Here is a 19,342-nt window from a genome sequence, read left to right on the forward strand (position 1 = left end):
TAATCATAAAAGTTCATCCTCACCAAAAATCAACTCATTCTGAAACTGGTAACCCATACATTGAAATATGTTTAGCACAACGTTTGGTTTTGTATATGACACTTGAACTTGACCCTTCTAAATATCTATATATCTAATATTTAAAAAAAAAAACTATTATCAAGAATGACTTTCTTGCAAGTAGTTTAAATCAAATCAAAATTTTGTTAAAATGATCAAACCAAGGTGCAATTCGATAACACCAATTTATATTTATTAAATAATTTTTAAATATATAAAATAAGAAATCAAATAAAAGAAAAGAAAAAGAAAATTTATGGACTTTTTTATGAGTCAATGGAAAAAATGACAAAAGAATTAAAGATTTTATTGAAATCATTTTATTTTCTTCAAATCTACAAAGGCTCTCAACTCTTATTCTTTAAAAATTCTTAATAAAAATGATTTTTTATAATACTAATCTTTTAACTTTGAAAAATCGATTAATGAGTTATTTTTAATTTGTACCCATTTCACCATTATCATATATGCAATATGGGATGTCTTAATAGATGATCAAACAATTCAAAACCGCTACTTTCTTCTTGGGGCCTTCAACTCAACTTGTGGCATCAAAAAACATTATACAACACTTCGGGATTGTAAAAGACAAAATCCTATGAACTTTGAAAAAAAAATTCATCAAAAAATCATTTTTACAGTTGAATTTTAATTTTAAATTTTGTAACTAGGTGGAAGTTTGCTAACCGTCCATTTTCAAAACCCAAATCAAGCTCAAAAAAAAAAAAAAAATTCCTTTTTGTTTTTGTTCTGAATTTTTCGATGAAATTTAGAGGTCCATATTGATTGGATTGCTAATATGATAATCCATTTGAGCAAAACGAAGGTTAGTAAGGCTTAAAATCCTTACCAAGTAAGTTAAGGAAAAATGTTTCTCAATTAGTAATACACTAAAAATTCAAGCCACACACTAACCTCAGACAACGTTTGACGCTGTCCATCAAACGAACGGCTGAGATGGGAGAATGTTCCCGAGTAATGCCCAAACAAAGCAGATTTTATATTTTTTTCCCATCTCAGCCGTATGTCTGATGCTGTGCATCAAACCTCGTTTGATCTTAGAAAATTCAATGTTCATTAATTCGCAATTGGTGGACTTAAATCTCCGAAAAAATAAATAAAACCAGATTTTTCGAAAAAAACGAGAGGTGAAGAGTAGCCAAAGAGAGATTTCTCCAACTGTCTAACGGCTTCAACACTCCACACGATTTCGATTATTCTCCACATCATATCCGCTCCTCTGTCTCTGTCATGTCGTCTTTTTGCGATTCTATTGGATAATAATCTTTCAACAAAGAACAACACCCATATCTCAGATTTCCATATTAAAGGCGAAATCCACAAAATTTTGGCTCAAAATGACAAATTTCCAGTCACAAGAGATTGAATTTCGAAAACCCATGTCAGAAATTGCCTGAAATTTGCCCACAATGGCTTGATTTTTGTTGGGTATCTTTGTTCTAGCACAGTTTCGATCGAATTCGACTGTTTTGCTTTGTGGGTTTTGATTAAATTTTGAGACTGAGATGTTCTTTAGCTGATTAGACAATGTTGCCTCTCTGCTCTGCTACTCCAGCTTGTTCTTCTCAATCTCTGGTGAGGTTTGTTAAACCCAAGATACAAAATTATAAATTTCCAATTTTCTTTTTCTCTATATTAATTTATAAACCTATTTGAAGGAAATTGAAGCTTTAAATCACCCAGATTCTCTTTAATTCACATGGTACTAAGTACTGTCATTGTGGCATGTGTGTGAGATTTGTTAAACCCAAGTTTCACATTTTAAATTTCAAAATTTACTTTGCTCTATAATTTAATTTATAAACAAGCCTATTGAAGGTATTTGTAATTTTAAATCACCTTAATTCTCTTCAATTAACATGATGTTATGTACTGTCATTGTAGTGTGTATCGATGATTCCATAATATTAGTTGGTGTTAGACGATTACAACAATAAATTATTTCCTATGTATCATATTGTACCTTTTAAAAGTTATGTTTCCTATGTAAATATTAGATATAGTATACATCGTGATCGATATATGTTACCATGACAAGTGACTCATTTTGATTCTCCTACGTTCCTATTACATGTAAGTTCCATTTGGTATCACTTGTAGTCTTTAGTCTTTAGTCTTATCAAATAACTTATAATTCATCCAATTTGTTAGAGAGCTACTGAATGACTTCTATATATTTATTGATGGTTTCTCTTTTGTTTAATTATTCATATATGTTAAATTCTTTAAATGTGAGAGAGATGTGTATTGATGAACAACTTATACATGTATTTTGATACTTTGGTTCATTTGCAGATTTCTTTCCATAATGGGCTGAGACCACTTTCTCCCCTAGGGAATGCTATAAACATCAGAGGTGATGTGGAAGACAGGGTTGTTTTGGGCATACCAAATGGAACTCATCCTCGAGAAGTTCCCTTCAAAACACAAGCTACAAAGTTTCTTCATTCTCATGTCATTGAAAGGCCCGAAATATCAGACTCAATGGAGTTCTCTAAAATCTCTCCCCATCCAAATGAATTTGATAACATTGTACTTCCATTTTCAGAAAAATGGAGGGATTCAATGGAAAAAATTAATGGACCAAACCCAATAGGAAAGGGAGACCTGAATTATGTAGAAAGTTCAAGTATATCGGTCCCAGGAGATAGCATCTTGACTCAAAGTACAACTCCTGAAACCATATTGACTGTTGATGATACTGTGGATATTGTTTTGGGGAGTCCAACTTTGGTTTCGGATTCTCTAGATGTGCCTGATGATGCAATAACCAAGCTGAAGACAAGTGTTGAGGATATTTTATCTGGGATTAGTGAATCCATAGATGCTTCGATCGATAAGGGGAACAATGTTGTGAATGACACATTAAATGCAATTTCTTCATCACTAACAAACAGTAGTAAGAGCATCACCGACGCAATTGATAATGCTTTAAATAATGTGAAGTTTACTGTCGATCGGTCAGGTGAAGTAGCTGGTAATGGATTGACAGGCTTTTCAAGTGACTTAAAGGAAGCTATGGGTAAGGTGGGTATTGTTGGTATCGATGTTTTGAGACGGGTTATAATCACGTTGGAGGATTATTTTGCGAGTGGTACCAGCTTTGTTGTTTACTATTATGGGTCCGCAAAGGAATTGCTTCCTACAGAGATCAGGGAAGTGCTAAATACAACTGAAGACAAAGCTACTGAAATTCTAAGGCCTATCTCCGCTGCTTTTAAACAGGTATTTCTATCAAAATGAAGTTGTTTCCACCAACATTTACATATTTTAGTTATTTTTTCATGCAACCCGACTGGGTTGACCGAGTGGCAAGCCCAGCCTTGATAAGCTCCTCAGGAAGGGTAGGTCAAGTGTTCAAAACACCTCGAAGCATTGAATTCTTTGGGCCCAGCCTCCAAGGTCCGGTTGATCCTCGACTCAACCAGTTGCATGTAGGACTTTCCGAGGGGGTGGTGCATGTGACCATGGGATTAGTCTCATCCGAAGGGTGGGGATACCCTCAATAAGCGGAAAAAAAAGTTATTTTTTCATATTATTCTGTAATTTTTTTCCATTAAGATGTGTAATATGATTCCGTTTTACTTCAGGGTATTCCTATGAATAATACTTTAATAATATTTTGGAGAGTAACAGGATACTAGTGTACTATTAATACAATTCAATTGATCCATACAATCCAATTTGGGGCCCCAATTAAGAGAACTCTTGGAACAAATATCAGTCGGATTGAGTGGTTTAATCATGTTAAATGATTGGGAAAAGAGGTCCACAAAAAATCCACTTACCGGATGATTCACATTATCTGGTTGGATCTTTATTTGTGGTCGATGTCCTTCTTAACGAGGGCCATCAATCCCCACTTGTACCATAAAGACCTTACATATTATTGTTGCGATATGCCCATGGACTGGACTCATTGCTTGTTTATGCTTGAAAGCAGGTTTATATTGTTATTGAGGTGTTGGAGACAAATCTTGGCTTGGACCCCAGTGACCCTATTGTCCCATTCATCTTTTTCCTCGGCACTTCTGCCACTATAGGGTATTGCTTCTCTTCTTAATCCCGCCCCCTTTTTCCTCGGCAAACAAGTCAACTTTATTTTTTTCCTGGAAATATATTGTTTATCAGTTTCTTGCAGGGTTTCTTATTGGGTATTGACATATGGTGGTTACTCTGGAGATTTGTCTCCCGAATCAACTTTGGAGCTACTGAAAAATGAAGAGAATGTTGTCCTTGTTGATGTCCGGTCTGAGGCAAGCGACTGTAAATTTCACTAGCCTTTTTCTTTATTAGAATGCTTTTTGTAATAAAATTCTTATCTAAATGTTTCTTATTGACTATTATTTTAAGATCTTCAAAATTTTCCCTCTTCTATTTAAATCCGCTAATACCATTATGGTTCATTTTGCATTTACAAAGAATGAGAGTCTCCAACCATAAAAATATATTTTTCTCTGGTAGACGTTTGTAGATTTATTTGTGGTTCAACGTTCAAATTTTTTTTTTTTTTTTCTATTAATCTTTACAAAGGATCTAAGGGAGAGAGATGGTGTTCCTGATCTTCGGCAAAGGGCTCGATATAAATACACAAGCGTTACTCTACCCAAGGTTGGTTGCCGCTCATTTTAGTTTTACATGCAGTAGTTCATTGTTTTTTTTTTTTTTTAATGCCTTCTCTTTTGATTGGAAGGGATGATTTTGATTGGTATCTTCTCCTTCCTCAACAAGTTTTGATTTGTACAAAAAGAAAGCAAAGATATTGCTTCCTTATATGAGTTTTTTAGTTGTTTATTTATCTACTTGGTTTTGTTACCAATTCTTTGTGAAATCCCCAGATTGATGATTCTGAAAGAAAGTTAATGAAGGGTGGGAGAGACCTTGAGGATGCCTTAATTGCAATTGTCATTCGGAACTTGAAAGTTTTTCAAGTATGTATAGTTATATTTTTATTTGGTTTATTGTATAGATCATCGATGTCTGGATTTGGCTTTATAAGTGATGTCTCAGGGTCATGTTTTTCTCCCACCTATAGGACAGGTCCACGGTCATAATTCTGGATGATAATGGCACTCGCTCCAAAGGCATTGCAAGATCATTGAGGAAGCTTGGGGTTCAGGCAAGTATTATGTAACCCATTAAGCTCTGTTGTGTCTTAAATATGCCAAATGGGAAGCAAATAAAAAGAAAAAATCAACATCAATGAGAACTCTATTATCAGGACACACACACACCGACACACGTCCTAAAACTTACTAGTCTGACCCTTTATTGTAATGATTTTCTATAAAAAGTAACTTCTAAATAAAGGGTTGGCATAACCCATCCACTACACAATAATTTATTAAGTTGTCAAACATTACTGTGGTTTTTTAGAAATCTACTTTTAATTATGTTATGGTGTGTGAAAGTGTTTTCCTTTACATTTTAGTTTTAAGTACCACTTTCCTTATTTTTCGTTATAAACATAATTTAAATATAGATAAAATACTTTATTATGATACATATACTCAAACATCTTGGAATTCTTAGCTTCTCAAAGCCACCTTGTCTGACGCCACATGCCTCTTTCAGATTCCAAAAATTTATCAGTGTCCTTGACACAGCTTATGATAAAGTTTTACATCCAATGGCTAACTTAATTGTTGGTCTTTTGGATTTGGGAACACATTCTGATATGGTAAATGCTTTGCTTTGTCTTTATATAACAGAAACCATACTTGGTTCAAGGTGGATTTCAGTGTTGGGTGAAGAATGGACTGCGTGTTAAAGAGCTCAAACCTGAGACTACTCTTACTATACTGAATGAGGTAATTATAAAGGGTAGTGGATTTGTGCATAATCAAGACCAGTAATTGATGAGTCATCATCCAAGATTTTACCTGTTTGGATGCTTATTGTGCTTCCAAGAGCATTAATTCTACAAGAAAATAAAAAATACCAAAGAAAAATAAAAAAGAATTGACCATTCAAGAACAAAAAGGAGCAAACACTTGGGCCACTTCACTGAAGTAGTTTAACTATTTTGAGAAAAAGCTGGTGTATTGGACTCTTGGCATGGTCTGGCTTGTATTATTTTCTTGTTATGGGCCACAAAACAGCTTGTCCACCATCTAGACATAAAGTTTAATGCATGTATCTGTGTCTGACACTGATAAATGTGTCTGCATCCAAATTTTAGAATTTCAATTTCTTGGACTATTAGTGGTGCATAATTTCTATGAATGCCAGGTGCCAGGTCCACGATCTAGATTATAAACTAATACATTTAATTGGGATGATGTGCAGGACGCGGAGGCAATTCTTGAGAATATCAAGCCAACTCCTTTAAAGGTCGTTGGGTATGGTGTGGTAAGACCTCTATTGTTTCTATGGTACTATAAGCAATGGCATCAACATTGTTTAGTTCTACTGATATTGTTATTTGTAAGGTTCGTTGGCTCTAGTCCTAACTGTGATAGGCGAAGACTTAGGTCAAAATGTATGGTCCTAGGTAAACGACCATCTTTCCTTCTTGTTCCATACATGTGGAAAACATGCAGCAGAGTTGGAAGCCATTCATTAGGTCTACAAAAGGAAATTTCTTGATCTATTTTTATATTGCAGTAAAAGTATTCTGTTGTGAGAAAAGCACACCAATTGCATCTTCTACTCATTTCTTTTTTGGGTTCTTTTGGACAGGGCTTTATTGTGGCCATCTATGCATTTTCAGGTGCTGTATTAACCTTTTAAAAGTCTTTTATTTTAAATTTAAAAAAAAAATAACATGGGTACCGAAATAATGTTTTATATATGTATATTCTAACTTAGCTGACTTATGAATTGTGTTATGATGTTTAAACCATGGTTTACAATAACATTCAAGAACAGTAATACCTAGGATCTGTTCTGTTTTTTAAAGAATAATGTTCTTTTATTAGGCCAATTTAAAGTTCATATTGACCGTAATTTTTGCAAATTATTAAAAAAATAATAATAATGATGATGTTCGAGCTTTACCAGTATTTTGAAAAATAGAGGCATTATGCTTTAACTAGGGTTGTTTTTAAAAGATCAATTACTCTTTTTTTTCCATCAGCAATCCTTATCTCTTGTTTTTCAAAATTCTATGTTTTATTTCTCCTAAAGCATTTAAGATAGTATAGCTAGGTTATCCTTCTACCAACAACAATTATATTATTTGGTTGCAGAGTGGGAGAAGACACTGCAACTTATTGCACTTGTTGGCCTTGGACAGGTACTTCATTTATCATTATCTTACTAGATTATTTCGATCTTTATTAAAAGAAAGAAACTAAATGAACCCATTATAATGAGGTCCCAATTGACCTTGGAAGAATTTAACAAATCTAATATTTGATTGAACAGCACCCAAAGAACTCTTTTTAGATCACGGTATCACATCAAAGCAAAAGATTAACATATATTTCATTGATCCTACACATGGAACACAAAGCTACCATAAATCTTCTATGATTAATCAAATAATCAACAATGAGGCTCTTTGGTTGATCATCTTGCCTCCCCTTCTAATCTTCTGTGTAATGAAATCATTTTAATCACGAAAAAACAAAATCAACTATTCGATTTTATCTATAGATGGCTTCCAAACATGTCTATTTGATTTCTACTTGATCCACTTAAAAGAAAGTTACGACGTCTTTGTCTCTCTTTCTGGATTTTATGTTTGCAAATATCAGATCACATGCAATGGTAAACTAGAGGATTGTAGCAAAAAAATCTATCTGTAATTTTTATTGTTTGTAACCTCATATTTTTCTCCTCGACGTTTCTTTGATTTTTGTACCCCATCACCAGAGTATTTATCGACGGGTTGCTTCATATGAGGATTCTGAGGATTTTAAGCAAGATGTGAGGTACATTTCTATTTTGAAATCCATATCTAGATTTGATAACTAAAGAAATATTTGATATTTTACTTGTTTCTGATTCCTTTCCTCTTTTACCCTTTGATTTGCAGTATATCTGAATTTAATTGATGCATCTTCTTTACCATTCATTCCCAACCAATATATTTTATTTAGTCCATCAATTTGCTACACGGTTTTAGGTGGTGAAGAAGTTGACATAAATAATTATAGGTTGAAAGTCCATTTTCAACAATTTTGGTACGGCATGGTCTTCGGGCAATTGAGTCAAATAATTTTAGTGTAATTTAGTGAGACCTCCCTACGAAATGCAAGATGAGGTCTATCCCCTGGACTTTCGTTGACCTGGTCAAACCGTTAACATATTAAAAACGTGGAACTAAACTCACAATATATTAAAAATATTACATGCAACTTTAATTTCTTTCACCCACGCACACATGTGCACAAGAACCATGCCATATCTTCAACAAATATATATCATGTGAAAGTTTGCCTTCCCATATTTGTGTTGAGTACTCAAAAGTCAAAATTTACATGTTGGTGATGAGATTTCAATTAATGGTGATTGTTGTGAGCATATTCCTCTTTAAGGTTGTTGCTAGCTCCTGTTAAGCTTGGAGCTCAGGCATTTTCATGGGCTGCGGGGAAATTAGAACCAAATAAGATTGGATTGGCGACATCACCTTCATCATCAGCTGTTCAAAACCGGGTCCTACAGGCAGCTGCAAAGCATGAATCCCAACCATCGGATGCCGAGGAAACCCCAGACCCATCTCGTGAGTCATTGGGTTCTGTCAGTGACAATGTAGATCTTTCTGAAGCATAGCGATTGAATTTTCTCTTGAAATTCTACCAATGAAGACTTGCATTTTTTGTGCAAGAACCTAGGAAAGTTTAATGTAATTGTGGATTTTAGTTCTTGTTCTTCATTTGGTGATTTATAATTATAAATATTCTTGGAAAAACATTTATTGTCCGAGGACCAAAATATAGTGAGATTTACAAAAACACCATTCTACAAGTAGCAAAATGCCCTCATCTTTTTGTACAAAAATTAAATAAAGGCATTTTTGGAAATCCAAAGTTGTAAAAGATGCTCAAGTCCCCAAGAGATTTTGGACATTATATATTCTTCCGATGTGTCTTTTCTTGCAACCATTTGATTTTGCATTTACATGATTGGGTTTGTGTAAACATATGAGTTCCTTTTCAATGACCTTATGTGTAAAAGTGGAGGAACTCTCCCCATTACAAGAAACATAGCTTTTTGTTTTTGTATAAGCAATTCTATTAGAATTCCCAAACGGATCCTTATTGGTTAAAGATATTTCTATAGCTCAATTTTCTTTTCTAATCTAAGGTATGTTCATGATTACACTCTTGGAATTCTCAACTCATATCGACGACTTTCTTAAGATCCCTTAGAATTGATTGGTATTTTGTACGATTTGTACTAAAATAATAAAAGGAATCCTATTGAAGATTACAAGTTTGGCTCATTGTATAACACACACAAAAAAAAAATTAATGAAAAAATGTTTGATAAGTTGTAAATCATTTGGAATTAATGTACCATTTGATTACATGTGTAATAACAATAATAATAGAACTTTTTAAAATATTTTAAAATTAATATACCATATTTGTTTCCTTGAAATTTAATGACACAATTTCTATATATAAACCACACCCAAGTATTATCGCACCAAGCATTGTGTTATTAAGATTTCGTACAAAAACGTTTTCGATATGCTAGTCATTTTCTTATTTGGTATCTCGTCCTGCCCCATATCTAGAGGAGCTAGATTTCTATGAAATGCTCTAAATTTTCATCAAACTTTGAAGTCAAGAGTCCAACAACATAATATAAAAGGATTTCTTACAGAGTCCTGCTGGAGTGACCTCATAGCACATCCTGATGTGGAACTGTGTAGAAACCATACACTTAGGTCAGGATGTGCGATATGAGGTACAATCTAGAGGTCACTGCAGCATTATTCTTTCTTTCATAATGTTCACAAATGTCTCTGGTCAATTATGTCGACCCAAGTCAAAACAGGAGATGATAATAAATGATAGAAGTTTACTGTACAATTAAGGGAAATTCTAGTGTCCAATCGACGGTGTGGGAACATATCTGTACTGATCGCTATGAAGTTTTCTTCCCATCTCAGCCGTTCATTGGTCCCTCCCTACAAATGTCCTGACAATATCTAACCCAAGCCATTGTTGAGGTAATACAAGCAATCAAAGTGACAAATTATTCAGATTTGGGGTGTGACATAGACAATGTGAAGACGAATGGCATATATATAATAGAGGATTCACATGTTGATTCATATATTATGGAAATGTTCTTGCTAGCAGTTACATCTTGTCAAATTCTTTAGATTACTTCATCAGATAGTATATTACTAGGAAGATGACCACAAAGATTGCTACAAGTGTAAACATTCTCCGGCTTGATTTGGTCTCGAAAACCTATAGTAGTAAGTAACGACTTCATTATATTCAGCATCGTGGCAACAATGATAGTTTGGAAGAAAAATGTAAGAAAGGGAAAAGGTAAAATGGTTTACTGACCATCTTGAACCGATCCATAGTACCTGAAAGGATTCCCCTTGATGCATCCATATCATTACCCTGAATTATGATTAGAATCCACATGGAAATAACTGTTCTCAAGTTAAGATATTAAAAAATGGGATAAAATGTCTTGGTTTACTTACCATTCGGCTGAGTATGCGATTATGACTTTCCACCTCCTCATGTATATCACCTGTCAACTGTTGAAATATGTGAAAAATGAATCAAGATTTGCTATTTTTTTTACAAAAAATTCAAATTCACGAAGCACAGAGACAACTTTCAGAGATTTCATTAAGATGTAGAAAAAAGATATATAAATAATGTATGCAGCAGATCTGAATATTAAGGATTAAACATTCTCTTCCATAGTCATTTAAATTTGCTGGTACCAACTGAACTTAACCATGATAATTCCAATCTAGTTGTGTACAACAGTACAAGACAAATTTACATTAAAAGTAGTATATGAGTGTGTGTGTGTTTTTAGAAGAGGGAGGGGGGGCAATTTTCTAACATAGTCATAACTAGAAGAAACCCATCAAATAAAGAGACGAGAGAATGGGTTTTGAAAATCAGAGTTAACGACCAGACCAATTTAATTTCCTTTCAAATTGTGCAATAATTGCAAACAAAACATTTGTGTTTCTTGCAGAAGACTGTAACATATAGAAACAATTCAAATAGAAATTACAAGCATAGGACTCCAGTGAAAACCCATGTGATTGTGACGTTATAAGCAAATGTGGCACCACACAAGTTACAAGCACATAGTTAATTAGCAAAATAGAGAGTTGCTACAAAGATGAAACCTACTCTCTTCAACAGATTGACTCTATCTTGCAATCCATCAATAGCTCTATCATTGTCATCTACATGAGAGTATGAGGTGCCCCTGATTTCACCCTCTTCAATTCCATCTATGAGAGCAGCCCTACTATTACGGTACTCCCTGCATACAATGAGTTCTCCCAGTAAGTGATGAAATTTGATTAAGAACTATAAAAAGATGAAAGATTCCATTCGTCTAATTAGGAAAAATATCCAACAAAAGAAACTGGATAATAATTTCTACGAAAAAATGGCCTAGACTTTCGATTCAAAGGCTGCAAAGAAAGAGGACTCCTCGGCATCCTCCCTGATTGGAAGCTTCTTTAATTTTTCTTTTCATTACAATTTTTTCTTTTGCATTGACTGCACAAAAATCCCAATCCTCCATCAGTTTTTTCTAAAGCCATATCTTATATTAATTCAAGTGTTAAGAAGCACATCATCAAAAAACGGTGAAGGAGAAAAACTAATCGTGCTTTCAAAGTATTGAACATTGTTAACAACTTATCAAGACCATTTCACAATCTTAACAGGTTTCAGAAGTTATGGAGACTGGCAAAAGTTTTACGCTTGAAGCAAATAGTGTCAGAGTTATACCAGAGTGTTTAGGAAGTGAGGTGCTTCAAAGGCTCATGAAGTTTTAGAACGTGAAGGGATTTGTATACATGAATGAAACATCTTATGATGGCCAGTAAGCAAATGATTCTGACCACTTAGACCCAAAAGTCCATAACCAAGCAAAACATCTCAAATATGTGCCGCATCTCATGCATTGTGGATCCAGACCAACCACTGAACTGGCCCCACCTAAAAGATCTCCTAGGCAAGTAATTCCTATGAAGATTTTAACCATCTGATCTGTACATTTTTTTCTTTAGGTTTTTACTAAGCTTTCACCTCGAAAAGAATAGAGTGAAATGGAGTTGTTGACACTATCTGATCATATTGATTTTTGTAGATCTCCTAGATGGGACCCATTGCTTCACATGCCAACTATGTACCACGTATTGTGCATGGGTACATTCACGGTTTTGCGCATATATTGGGGAGCTCATTTAGAGTTGGAGTGTTCAAAACTCTTAAGATTTTCTTTTGTCCCCCAATTGTGCTGAATAAATAGTGATACTTCAAGCTCCACACTAGGAAATTTTCCATTTCCTTGATTGAGCTTCACAGTTTTTGTGTAGAGTCACCAAATTAAAGCATGACCAACCCTTAATCGAGTTGGAAAATTTTAAAACTTTTGGTGTTCAAGTATAATTTTCCACTCAAAGAAGACTTCAGCACGGTCTAACCAATCCGTGAATTCTTAGGTGGTTGATGTCAAAATTCTTAAACGTCCATTTGAATCTCTTGGTTACCATGTATTATAAAGAGCCCGAATAATTCAATCAGCAAAGGACAAGTCATAATCATGTGCTTAATATCTCCTATTTCTAGGCGGCTATTGTGTTGGCAAGACATTCCCTAACACAAGTACCATGGTCACCTTCTCTTCCTTGAGAAGCAATTACAGCAAATATGACACTCTTCAAGAATAAATAAAAAATCCTATAATGCATTTATTCCTATTTGATGGCTCAACTTCTATGAAAAAAGTTAAAATAAAAAGGAATTTATTGTTCAAATAAGTTTTTGGGTTTCTACAAACAAGTACCAAGTTTCATTGAACTAATCCACATTCACTCATTGCTTTCTCCCAACTTTTATCCTATTTGGAATTTAGATCACCAAATTGCTTATAAATGCTACACTCTCATTTGATCAAAAACAAAAACAAAAACAAATTGCCAGCATTGAGAAAATGAAAAAAAAAAAAAAAAAGTTTACCCAAATTTCAAAACCTCTCATCTATTTACAACTAGTGATAATAAAAGAAAATGAAAGAGAGGGAGAGGGAAAAAAAACAAAAAACAAAACGAACCTTCTAGAACTCATGGATTACAATATTCGGAGCTTCTATGTTCTGAGTAGGAAATGCAGGCTTTTGGTGTTTCTTCTGAGAATTTCCATATAATTAACAACAGAACCGACACACCAGAGAGAGAGATCTCGAAAGTGAGAGATTTCGAAATAAAATACCAAAATCCAGGAAAAAAAAAATCAAAGAAAATGAATATTTTAGATCGAAAATGTAAACAGTTGTATTATTAAGAAAGAAGAAGAAAAATTAGGCTTACTAGTAACCTCTGTTCTTGGGGAAGGAGGGAAACTGATGGATGAACGATGAGATCGGAGCATCGGCTCTGCCTCCAGCCCTCCACTAATGGAAATTATAAGCCGATGTAAATAAATTATAATTTCACTCCTTATAATTTGGAATAATTGTATTTACACCCCTTAACATTTTAATAAAGTTTACTTACCTCCTTTATAATTATGTAAGAGGTTCGAGGTGGGGATAGGAAATAAAACCAAATCCACAATATCATCACTCATGAATTTTACCAACTAAGCTACCTGACATCTTTAATGATTTTCGATCTTCTCAAATCACATCAACAAATCTTCTTAAGATTCCTTAGAATTGATTTTTGCGTTGGACAATGTGTGGTAAAAAATCAAAAAAAGAATCTATGAGACTAGAGTTCTCTTTGATGGAGGCAAACAAATCAAAGCAATAGATCGACAAAGAAGCGGAAGTTAACAATAGTTTTTTTTCTTTTCTTTTCTTTTCAAGTAAGATGAATTTTTTTGAACTTCAATTGTAATCTTTATAATTCCATTATTGTAGAGAAATATGACTTGATGTGGTTCATGCCATACGTATCGACAATATAATTTCAAATAAATTTTGTTCTTCCAATAATTATCAATAAGATGTAGGGAATTTTGTTCTTCCAATAATTAATTTCAAATAATTAATCAAATTTTTGCCATATTCCGAATTGCTAAAAACAAATTTGATCAGCCAAAATCTTCTATTAATCAAGAACAAGTTAGTTGGATCCTGGTGAAGGAGCTATTTGTTGTTTCACTTGAAACTTCTACGAGGTGAAAAAAACATGTATTTGACCGACAAGGCCATCAAATTTCATAAAATGTGACAGACCAAGTCGTCAAAATTTTCATTGTGGACAGTCAAATTAATGGAGGATGGGAGAAATTTGATGGCTTTACGCCGTTGAATTTGGGGAACATCAAAAATTTCAACAACCCTGACCTTCGAAATTCTGTTTCTAAAATTTGTGGACCTTGCCCTGTCAAATTTTCCAATTTTCATGTAGTGTCCCACCTCAACTCGCAGTCTTTTTAATGTAAAATGCTCTTATTTTTTTTATCATATATATTTTGTAGTATTTTTCTTCTTTCTAACACTCAAGCTTCTAGTTACGATTCAACCTAAGAAATTTAGGTCGGGTTGTGGAGATTTGAAAATCATCATGTACGAAGGTTGTGACGACATCGATGATAGTGATGAAAATTTATTACGGCACATCGGCAATAATATGCATCAATCCAGGAAAAAGGATGCGTTGTTTTATGGAAACTACGTAAAATAGGTAAATTTCATAAAAGAATGTACATTCGATGGTGCTTAGCTTCCTTATTGATGAAAGATATTTCTAAAGCTCAATTTTATGTACTACACAATATTTGAGATTTCCACTCTTTATCTTCTAAATTCACATCACGGATCTTCTTGAAGTCCATCGGAATTAATTTGTGTATAGTTAAAAAGTATGAAAAGGAAACTTAATGAATGTTACATGCTTCGTTCAGTGTATGATACAAAAAAATAGATTTAATAAGTTGTAAAATCTTTTAGAATTAATATAACATAATGATTATATTTGTTGTATAAAAGTCAATATAAAATAAATAAATAAATAAATATAAAAAAACAGAAATTTATTGAAAATTATATATTTAATTAAATGTACGATACGGACAAACAATAGAAAATAATTTAACAATTTGTAAAACTTTTTGTATTAATGTATTATAATGATTATGTATAATACATGATTATTTTGAGGGGAAAAAAAAGGAAACTTATTAATTGTTATATGTTTGTTCAATGTTAATAAGAAAATATTTGATGAGTTGTAAAATCTTTTGGTGTTAATGAATCATATTTGTTGCCTTGAAATATTATGAAAAAACTTTTCTATATAAACCCTACCCATGGATTGTATCATCAAGCATTATTTTATTTACCTTTGAGCTTTTCTCTCGATATGTTAGTTATTTTCTTGTTATTTTGGGTTCAAGATGTGTTTCCACTGATGGATGCAAATTCGATCGTTGTTTGTGGCATTTCATATACGGGAGGTAAGTTCATTATCACTTGATTGCAAGTGAAAGCATGACAACCTCTCTCATGAAAGAATGTGGAGGAGTCTCAGATAGAAACATGAGGATCTAAGAACGAAGCGGGAGCCTGGTGAAGATTAGATTTCGTTGATATTTAATTTCATTTAGAAATATTTTATATTGTCTAATATAAACCTTATTTGTGTTCCTTATTGAATCTAAGGAAATCAATTGTTTTAGTTCATTTTCATTTTAGTACATTTTAATCCATTAAATAAATTAAAATCAAATAGATCACTTAATATCTATACTTTGAAATTTTATTTTCATAAAACGATAAATTTATGTACCTCAGCCCATTGATCTTGTTCAAAATTATTATTTCAAACCAAAAAAAATGCTTCTCAGTGTTAAAGCATGAGAAATGCGCCTTTTTTTTCCCCTATCAGTAAGCCTATTTTTAAAGAGATCGGTAATTCGATGGTGATAGTTAAGCCTATTTTTAGTGGATGGTATCACTAAACATAAACTTCACCAACTAAGCTAGCTAGCTAGCACTTGAAAAAAAAATGTGTTTCGATCGGCTAAGCCTATGTTCAATGAGTTTAGTAATTCAGTGACGACATGAAATGAAACCAAGTACACAATATTATCACCTATAGATTTTACCAACTAAGCTAACTAACAATTTCAATGATTTTTCACTCTCAATCTTCTCAATTCACATCAGCAAATTTTCTTAAGATTCCTTCAAAGTGATTTGTCTTTTGGATCATGTGCAGTAAAAAATACCTAAAAAGGAAACTTACTGAAGGTTACATGATCGATTCATTGCATGATACAAAAGAAATGAAAACTCAATGTTTATGTGCCTGGGACGATGTGTGGTAAAAAAGCGAAAAAGGAAACGTATTAAAGTTTACATATTTGGATCAATGCATGGTACGGGCAAAAGAAAATGGATTATTAATAGACCTTGATTTAACAAGTTGTAAAATCTTTTGAATAAATGTAATATATTTGTTACCTTGAAACTTATTGAAGGTTACATGATTGGTTCATTGTGTGAAACAATACAAACAGACAAACAAAAAAATCAATGATTATATGCATTGTATAAACAATGAAGGAAACTTACTTGAGGATTATATGTTCCGTTCAACGAATGATAAAAAAAAAAATTTGGATGATTAATAGCAAATGATTTGGTAAGTTATAAAATCTTTTGGAATCAATGTACCATTATGATCATACATGTAAACATGAGACTTCGTTTGTTAGAAAAAGGGTGTGAACGGACACCTGGAAAATGATTTTGAAAAACTTATTTTGTTTGTTAGTAACTCTCGTATAGATAAGAGACATTAGTCCACCCAAGATATAGATGAAAGGGTCCATGTTAGGGAATATGGAAGGTGCTAGGTACATTACTCACTCCACCATAAATGGTAATCTTGGATTTTGTCGATTTTGGAAAGTAATAAAAAATTGAAAAATCGGCTTGTGCCCTCAAGTGCGAAAGACTTTAATTTTAATTTATATCATTAAGGGCTTCCTTATTGAGGAAGGGGCCCTTCTATAATCCATACATTTGAAAAATGTAGACTCTTTGGTTCATGGACCACTTTTATAAGAAAGGGACTCAATGCCTTAGTCTTAAAAATGTTTTGTGGTGAGTACATTAGTGTAAAGATTTTTAAAAGATATTTTTTTGAAAATTTCAACTTCTAACCGAGCCGAAATCCAATCTATCGAAAGTAGATGAGGGTTTGCATTACATCTTAGGGTTGTTCTAGAAAAAAGAATAAAAAATAAAACAAAAGTGGAAGGGGTGAAGTAAAAGAGGGGAATGTTGGAGGGGAGAGAGACGGGGAAATTACTTTTTTTCTTTTTATTTTAGTCCTTCCTACCTTGTTTTTCTTTCTCTTTGTTTTCCTCTTAACCTTCAAGTGATGTACTTCCTTGACTTAATCTTGGTATAAGGAGGTGTAGGACTTTTGATGGTTAAGAGTTGTGAGTGTAGATGTTATGAGAAGGGGGGTTGAGAGTTGAGAGTTGTGAGTATAGATGTTATGAGAAGGGGGGTTGAGAGTTGAGAGTAAATTGAAAGAAAGTTGAGGGTTGAGAGTTGAAAGATTGTTGAGAGAGAGTGTGAGGCTTGATAGAGAATTCAAGTCTTAGGGGAGATTTGGTAAGAATGTAGGGGATTTTATAAGATTTTGGAAGTGATTTTTAGGGGTAGAATATGGTGAAGTGATGCAAATGGGTAGAATAGTGTGAGGTTTATAAATAAGATATGTGTAATTTGAGGATGGTGGAAGGGGGTGTAAATAGGTGGCTTGTGATCCAAATGGATTGGATCTTTCAACCCATTTTAGTTGAATGTCAGGTGAGTTAGAGGGAAGGGGTTATTGGTTAGAAGAATAGTGGTGTAAGAGGGTAGTTGTTGATATTTTTGGGAGGGTAGAGAGAATGGTGACATGTATCCCAAAGATGTGCGGGGTATGTGTTAGGTGAGTTGATTAGGAAAAAGAGGTGATGAGAGTTTAGAGAAAGTGATAGGGTAGATTATGACATAGGTGTGGGTAAGTTGACTTTTTAGAGAAATGTAATGGGGTTGGTAAATGGGTTAGGGAGTTGGGTTGTGGTGGTGACATGTGTCACATTTTGATAGTCTTGGATCATTATGATGATTGACAGTGATCATTGGGATTGGGTGGAGATTTGATTTAGGGTGAGCCTTTTTTGTGTGATGGTCTTAGGATTGGATTATGGTTTGAGTCAAGTTAGATTAAGAGATGAGTTGGGATTGCTTTAGGATAAGGTTTAGGTTTAGGTTGGAATTGGATTTGATTAGATTGGGTTGGATTGAGAAGAAAGTTGAGGTTATCAAATGATTAGGAAGTGAAGGTTTGAAGATATATGATAATGCAGTGGGAGATGATCCATCATCTTTTACATGGACCAAACAAGGGGCCTGAGGCTTTTATGTGGAATAAAATCATTATTTTGAGGATTTTGGGCCCCTAGGCCCATTTTGATATATAAAAAAATACATCTTTTTTAACCTTTTTTGAGTGAGGCCGTTCAAATTGAGGTGTCTACAATACATATTACACGATGTTTAATTTAGAAGGAAAAAAAAACTTATTAGAGGTTATGTATTTTGCTTAGTATATGATACAAACAAAAAAGAAGAATTATTAATACAAAAATATATGATAATTATGTGTTTGGACGATGTGTCGTAGAAACATAAAAGGAACCTCTTTTTGAAGGTTATATGTTTGGTTCAATGAATGATACAAACAAAATCAAACTAATTATTAATATAGAAAGATTTTATTACATTGTAAAAGCTTTTGGAATTAATGTACTATATTTGTTTCCTTGAGATTTCATGAAAAAAAAAATTCCATAAAAACCACACCATGGCTGTAGCAACAAGCATTGTTTTATTCAGGTCCTTGTCCATCTCTCTATGTTAATCATTTCTTGTTATTTTGGGTTTAAGATGTATTTCACTTATCTATATGTCTTGATCAATGTTCTTCGGTTCATTTCACACTATAAGAACGCAACTTCTTGATCGCTTGGCTGAAAGTAGAAGCATGAAGGAGTTGATCGAGAAGATTGGAGAGCTCGTGGTTGGAAGCCGAAGGTCCCCTCAAACCTTCAGAAGCCGATATTATTAT

At 33.4% G+C, this 19,342-nt stretch overlaps 2 protein-coding genes across 5 annotated transcripts; one reads left to right on the forward strand and one right to left on the reverse strand.

The window, feature by feature from the left end:
- The first annotated feature begins 1,178 nt into the window (after positions 1-1,178).
- LOC147403220 (Rhodanese/Cell cycle control phosphatase superfamily protein) lies at positions 1,179-8,986 on the forward strand. Of its 2 annotated transcripts, XM_086438715.1 has the most exons (14): positions 1,179-1,513; positions 1,554-1,656; positions 2,377-3,306; positions 4,025-4,125; positions 4,223-4,337; positions 4,615-4,692; positions 4,920-5,012; positions 5,117-5,200; positions 5,793-5,891; positions 6,370-6,432; positions 6,763-6,793; positions 7,272-7,318; positions 7,900-7,958; positions 8,565-8,986. In XM_086438715.1, exons 2-14 carry the CDS (start codon positions 1,609-1,611, stop codon positions 8,797-8,799), a joined length of 1,983 nt encoding a protein of 660 aa, XP_086294841.1. In that variant the 5' UTR covers positions 1,179-1,513; positions 1,554-1,608; the 3' UTR covers positions 8,800-8,986. The 2 variants fall into 2 exon arrangements, with proteins under 2 accessions (XP_086294841.1, XP_086294840.1); XM_086438714.1 differs by having other exon boundaries at positions 1,179-1,656.
- Positions 8,987-10,256: 1,270 nt separating this feature from the next.
- LOC147403221 (bet1-like SNARE 1-1) lies at positions 10,257-13,709 on the reverse strand. Of its 3 annotated transcripts, none has more exons than XM_086438717.1 (6): positions 13,571-13,709; positions 13,315-13,389; positions 11,376-11,511; positions 10,703-10,759; positions 10,557-10,616; positions 10,257-10,454 (listed from the first exon to the last, which is right to left on the reverse strand). In XM_086438717.1, the coding sequence occupies exons 2-6, from the start codon at positions 13,326-13,328 to the stop codon at positions 10,365-10,367; spliced, it is 357 nt and encodes a 118-aa protein (XP_086294843.1). In that variant the 5' UTR covers positions 13,329-13,389; positions 13,571-13,709; the 3' UTR covers positions 10,257-10,364. The 3 variants fall into 3 exon arrangements, with proteins under 3 accessions (XP_086294843.1, XP_086294844.1, XP_086294842.1); XM_086438718.1 differs by having other exon boundaries at positions 10,580-10,616; positions 13,578-13,684; XM_086438716.1 differs by having other exon boundaries at positions 13,578-13,672.
- Positions 13,710-19,342: the final 5,633 nt, after the last annotated feature.

This window comes from Akebia trifoliata, chromosome 4, assembly GCF_017979445.1.
Source record: "Akebia trifoliata isolate Shusen 1 chromosome 4, ASM1797944v1, whole genome shotgun sequence".
Taxonomy (NCBI): Eukaryota; Viridiplantae; Streptophyta; class Magnoliopsida; order Ranunculales; family Lardizabalaceae; genus Akebia; species Akebia trifoliata.

Coding starts and splice junctions, on each gene's coding strand:
- LOC147403220 (XM_086438714.1), top strand. CDS start 1,609: ATGTTGCCTCTCTGCTCTGCTACTCCAGCTTGTTCTTCTCAATCTCTG. Junction 4,126..4,222: donor GGCACTTCTGCCACTATAGG/GTATTGCTTCTC, acceptor AGTTTCTTGCAG/GGTTTCTTATTGGGTATTGA. Junction 5,013..5,116: donor GGAACTTGAAAGTTTTTCAA/GTATGTATAGTT, acceptor TCCCACCTATAG/GACAGGTCCACGGTCATAAT.
- LOC147403221 (XM_086438717.1), bottom strand. Junction 10,617..10,702: donor ATCGCATACTCAGCCGAATG/GTAAGTAAACCA, acceptor ATCATAATTCAG/GGTAATGATATGGATGCATC. Junction 10,455..10,556: donor CTATGGATCGGTTCAAGATG/GTCAGTAAACCA, acceptor TTACTACTATAG/GTTTTCGAGACCAAATCAAG.